Genomic DNA, 6,141 nt, shown 5'->3' on the forward strand with positions numbered 1-6,141 from the left:
GACATATAAATGACATTAGTGATGCATGCCGAACAGTTTTGACTGGAAAGAAAGTTTATTGTCGCAAAATCAGAGGTTAAAGTTTAGTGATGTTTTCAGATATTTATCTGTACGTACAGATATTATATGTGACAGTAAACTGAATATATTTGGGTTTTAGACTTCTGATTGGATAAAAGAAAACAATCTGATGAGATTTATCTCCAGTTGGGAAATGGTCACAAGCATTTTTCAGTATTTTATAGAGCAATCAAGAACCACGACCTGAACCTCAAATATTTCCTGTGTGCTTCTTTGCTTCTGTCAAATTCAGGGTTCATGATCTGACAGTTTTTGGTTTTATTAATTTGTGTAATGTTTGTCATTTACCTCAAAAACCCACCAGCAGTTTTTGAGGTTCAGAGGGTTAGTCAATAGTTCAGAGTAATCAATAGCAACGATATACTTTTAGATAGTTATATAGTTTTTATGAAGTCTAGCACAGAACTTTCATAAATTACGAGTAGATATTGTGGATATTTGTGTGTAAAAAGTCTCTCTCTGTGTTTAGTATCCATCCATTTTCATATATTTGTTTCTAGATCTTTCCGTGTCCATGTGAATGTGACGTTTGTGTGTTTCTGTAGCGTTAAACCCTCACCATTTGTCCACCATGATGCAGCGATCAGTAACAGTTAAGTTCTCCTTGGCTGATGTTTCCTGTTTGCTCCTGCAGGGGGCGGCGTCCGGCTCCAAACTAAAGAGGCCAACCTTCCATTCGAGTCGAGGCTCGCTGACCGGAGAGAACGGAGGAACGACACACACCAGCAAACCGTCACGGACTGGTGAGACGACAGCCTTATACTGGAGACCGTTTGTTTATTAGGGGATGTAAAATGTGTTTTTAGCCCTTTTAGACAATTATCTCTTTAAACATGACAGTCTGGTAGCAGCTCTGTGAGGCTGTGTTTTGTGCTAAGCTTAATGCTGATATCAACGAGGGGAAATTGTTAAAAAGCTACTTTGTCCACCTTGTTAACATGTCTGCGTGATGCTTTTTATGAGCTAGAAGACACATATTGAGCAACATAAGCACCATGTTTGAGCATTTCACCGTTTTTAGCATGGTGGCTCTTTCTGTATCGTTAGTTTTTAGAATGCTGCAGATCAATCCTCGCTGATTTATGCCAATATTCAACTTTTTATAAGTTTACAGTGTTTGTGACATAGGTGAGGTAGAGCACTCAAGCTGCACTGAGGTGTGAGTGAAGAGAGAAGCAGGGACTTCACAGATTAATACGATACTTGTGTGAAGGAGGTGACAGTGTTTTTCAGACTTGACCAGAGAATGAGGCGTTCATCATTGAGCTGCAATGTTTTAAAGCTAAATGTGGAATATTTGACACTTGTTTACCCTCTTTTTAATGTCCATTAATGTCCAAGCTCCATCATCTAAAATGTGAAGTTCCCTTTTTCTGACATTTTATGTGTAATGAATGTGTTTTACTGTTGTTTAACCCTTTATTAACCTGGAAGTCACTTCAGATTGAAATCTCCGGACAAAAGCAAAATAATCCTAATAAATAAAACAAAATAAAAAGCAATGAAAGAGCAGTTCTTCATGTTTTGATCAAAGCTATGAGACAAAATCAAGAAGTTTTAGAGTTTCTGACGGTTCTTATTTTGACAAGGAAGCTAAAAGTGTGTTCTACCAATACTCTCAGATTGACTATATAGGGATGAAATTGTGTGTTAATAGACTCTTCTTGTTCCTCCATTCTCGTGTTTTTTTTCCTTCATTTCCTCCAGATCCAAAGCGAGCGGCGTCCACAGCCAGCGGTCCGACCAGCCGAGCCGGCAGTCGAGCCGGCAGCAGGGCCAGCAGCCGGAGAGGCAGCGACGCCTCGGACGCCTCCGAGCTGCAGGACGCCCGGTCCGTCTGCTCGGACACCTCGGACACCCCGAGGCGAGGAGCCAAACCCTCCAAGATCCCAACCATCTCCAAGAAGGCCCCCAGCCCCAAGACCCCGGGGTCAGCCAAGAAATAAACCCAGCAGAGGAGCCGGAGCAGCAGATACCTCCAACCTGGACCACCATAGGGCTTCTACTGAACCTGTGCGCTAAGACTGATTCGAACGGGACAGAAGGAGAAGCTGAATGGATCTTCTCAGTCTTTCCCTGATCTCTGAACCGACTGAACCTGCACAAGACAAGAAGAGTTTGAGTCTTCGGGGTCGGCGGCGGCTTTCCCCTTTAAGAAGCGACCCCAGTTTGCCTTCCGGCCTCCTGCTCCGACCAGCGACGACTCGACGAGATGCTGCCTTACTTCAGATTGATTTCTACAAACTCTGTACCCAGCGGGCGGAGCAGGGAGCGGGACACGCCACCACCACGGCTGCAAAAACACACAGAAAAGAACAAGCTCAAACAACATTCAGGAAAAAAGAGAGAGAATTGTGGGTTTTTATTTTGGCTTGTGGGCCAGATGCCTCAGCGATGAGTTAAAAAAGAAAATATGCAACGACTGCCATGTCGCTTCTCCCGGACAGAACCATCTCAGAGGCAGCGTGTGGAGACAAACACTCACACACTGAAGCACCGCAGCAGACTCCTCCGACCGCCGCTACGCCGAGGTCGGCCTCCTGTGTGCATTTCAGCGAAGGGCGGTGTGGTTTCATCACATGCCGGCGCAACAATCCGACACAAACATCACAGACTGGCAATAGAAAGGACTATTTTTACAGCGACACTCAACTAACAGCACATTTCTGACAATATTCCTGATGTTAGCGTCCGCAGAGCTCCACGACCAGCATGCACTAACTGTCTGCAGCTCCACCTTAACCTGCTGCGTCGCCCTTAGCAACCAGCAGCACACACACACACACACACACACTCTGACACACTGTGGTGTGTTTGGTGTGTGTCTTTGTTACAGGAAACAATAGAGGTCATTGACTTGAGTCACTGTATGCAAAATTTTCATTTGCGAATGTCATTTTGTTCTTTTTTTCTTCTCGTTTTTTTCTGGTTAATTTATAATCCAGTTTTGTTTTCTAGCTTTGAGAGAAAGATCTATTTATTTTCATGTCATATCACCGCTCAGCAGAGAGTGATTTAGTGTTATGGTTAATGACATTGTGATTTTTTTGTACCGAGAAGATTTCCACTCTGCTCTTTTTTGACATGATGTGTGTGTAAACGTGTGTTTCTACTCCATTGTAACATGACATTATTCACTAGGTCGCCTTGTTTGTTAAACTTTCTTTGATGCTAATGACGACGATTTCCTGACCAAAGGGGTTTGCCCTTCATGTGTAGACAGACAACTACAAATATGAATGACAGGAGTGCTGGGCGGAGCGGACCAATCAGAGTGGGTCTTCTTCCTCAGCGTCTCTTCTTCTAGGCTTTTTTTCAAATGTCCCGTCGCTGGCGGGGCCGAGTTGTCTCTGTGTTTATCTCAGTGTAAGAGATGAAGTTTATGAAAACTAATGAAATTACAATAAGAAAGCAGACATCTTAAGGTGATTTTTATTTATTTATTGTCTCTGAGGAGGGATTGTGGTGAAGGAGACGAGTCGCCGCCTCCTGACGGCGACGGAGGAGGAGGGACGGTGTTACAGGAGTCACTTGTGTAAAAGTAAAATGAAAAAAAAAAACTAAAATTATAAACAATTTTTTTGTTCTGTTTTTGTATTAAAAATATGCTTGCAGTAAAACTTTCTCTGGTGTTTGATTTATTTGGTTTTGTGGGTTTTTGCTCTGCAGAGTTTGATTTGTGAACATCTGTGCTGCATATTTACACAAACACAAGAGAACAGACGTTTTTATTTATTTTAGTGAAAGTGAACTCCAGATTACTCTGGATTTTATACACTCATGTCAGACTAATTGGATAGTTAGAGGAGTAAATTTTGGTTTCTTCTTGGAGTCGTGATTGTCTCAAATCTTTTCTTATTTTCAGCATAATTAGTTTATTTGAAGTTGTAGAATGTACGTCTGCACTGCCCAGCTGGAGATGCAGCGTTCTGGGTGAGTTTGTGTGTTTTTGTGGCTTTTTTCATGGTGACTTTGTCATGTTTTGTGTTTTTTATAGATTTTTTGTAACCACAATTTACAACATAATTTTATTTGAGTTCATTTCATTGGCTTGTCCTCTTTCACAGTTCTTACTCATGACTTTTTTTAATAGGACACTTTAGGTTTTTCTTTTTGTCTCAGGTTTTCACTCATTTACCTTCATGAGTTGCGTGACTGTTGTTTACGTGACATTTGTTGCACAAAAATGGAGTTTTTTTTCCAATATGTAGCTTTTATGTGCACGTTTGTTCAAGTTTCATATTTACATGTTCTCATTTTTCAGTTATGTGTTGTTGTAATCACTTTCTAACACGGATCGTGCCCATGCCTCGTTCTTGTTTTAGGTTTTTTGTTTTTTGGTGCTAAATTAGATGAACTGTTTCACTTGACTTATGTGTGTTAACATTAGTTGTCTGAATTTACTTTCATCTTTATATTTATGCAACTTTTGATATATTTTTTTCCCTATTTACATTTTTGTTCATCAGTTTTTGACATGGATTGTGCACTTAAAAAATTCTTACTCGTGATTTTATTTAAAATAGGACAGTTTTATTTTTTAGTATGAAGTGATAAATGAGCTTAAATATTTCTCTCGTGTCTGCATCCATGAGGGTTTTATTTTATTTTTTGCTGCTTTTTATGCAGGATCTAAAACATTTTTATCATTTTTTTTTAATCTAAAATTTCTACATATTTTTAGAAGAGGCATTTCATCTGATGGAGTTTTGTTAATTTAAATTTTTATTCTTATTTTTTTACAAGTTTTTTTAAAATTTCTTTTCCATTTTCTGTTGCTGGCACAGTAATCACCAAGGCTTTTGACATGGATTAAGGACACAGTTCTTATTCATGGCTTTTCGACGTATTTTTTTTTGTTGTTTTTTAATGGAAGCTTAATGATTTCCTTCTGTCTTGTGTCTACATGAAGTCTCCTAATTTTTAGTTTTGTGGGGTTTTTTAGTGTATTCAGCTTTTGACATGCACTGTGCACATAAACTGTTCTTCCTCATAACTTTTTTGAAATAGGATAATTATATTTTTAGTAGAAAGTGTTAAATTATCTTAAATATTTCTCTTTTCTCTTGTGTGTTCTTACATGAACGTTTTTTTTAATGTTTTGCTCCTGTTTATGCAGGATTTAGAACATTTTTATAGAATATTTTCTTTTTTGAAAGAGGACTATTTGTTTTCATTTTGTCTTATGTCAATTTAAATTTTTGTTCATATTTTTGCCAGTTTTTAATTTTAATTATTTTCCATTTATTTTTTGGCACAGTAATCTTTTTTTATATGGATTATGTACATATACAGTTTTTCTCTTGAGTGGGATCTTTTTTATTTTTTTAATGGAATGGTGTAATTATTCCTTTTCTCTTGTGCACTTGAGGTGTTTACTTTCTGTGCATATTTCAGCTTTTTTCAACATGTTTTTCAGTGTAATCAGCTTTTGACAGGCATTGTGCACCAACAGTTCTTACTGAGAACTTTTTGTAAGTCGACCGTTTTTATTTGATTTTATTTTTAATGACAGTTTAATGGTTTCCTTCTCTGTGCGTGCCGACAGTCACTCAGGCCTGACAGCCGACCACAGACTCAGAAACCGGACATTTCTGGGTAATTATGCTGTCGAGATAAAGACACACCCGGCTGGATCTTCGCTGCTGTGAGGTAAACACCGGGCAGAGGGAGGCGGGCGCTCGTTCAGGGTCATTTTAATAATCTGAACTCTCGGTGCGTTTGTCGCTTTAAGCCGCTCTTCCAGTTTGCGTCGGAGCGTTTGAAAATAACTTTGTCCTGTTTATTCGGCGGCTCCACCGGAGATGATGAGGTCCTCCCTCTGCAGCTGTGTGTACACTCATTTTCTGTCCACTCTCCATCCATCTCTGCAGCCGTCTGTCATCGGGTGACGGTCTCGCTCTCTTCCACCACTGCTGTCTCTCAGGAATGTCATTTCTCATTTCAGTTGGGTTTTTATGGTTTCAGGGGCACTCGGCTTCCACCTCTCTCTCTGTTTCTTCACCTCCCCCTCGTCTCTTCTCACTCCTCTCTGCTTTATCTCGCTCCAGAAAAAAAAAA

The 6,141-nt window shown here is 39.8% G+C and overlaps 1 protein-coding gene across 1 annotated transcript in view; it reads left to right on the plus strand.

Annotated features, from left to right (window-relative positions):
• The window catches only part of macf1a (microtubule actin crosslinking factor 1a), a 356,367-nt gene extending 352,666 nt beyond the window's left edge, over positions 1-3,701 (plus strand). Inside the window, exons 105-106 of the mRNA XM_051956148.1 lie at positions 716-824; positions 1,789-3,701. Coding sequence (XP_051812108.1) covers positions 716-824; positions 1,789-2,027 — 348 coding nt within the window. The 3' untranslated portion in view covers positions 2,028-3,701. The remainder of the gene's footprint in view (positions 1-715; positions 825-1,788) is intronic.
• Positions 3,702-6,141: the final 2,440 nt, after the last annotated feature.

Source organism: Acanthochromis polyacanthus, chromosome 11, assembly GCF_021347895.1.
Source record: "Acanthochromis polyacanthus isolate Apoly-LR-REF ecotype Palm Island chromosome 11, KAUST_Apoly_ChrSc, whole genome shotgun sequence".
Lineage (NCBI taxonomy): Eukaryota > Metazoa > Chordata > Actinopteri > Pomacentridae > Acanthochromis > Acanthochromis polyacanthus.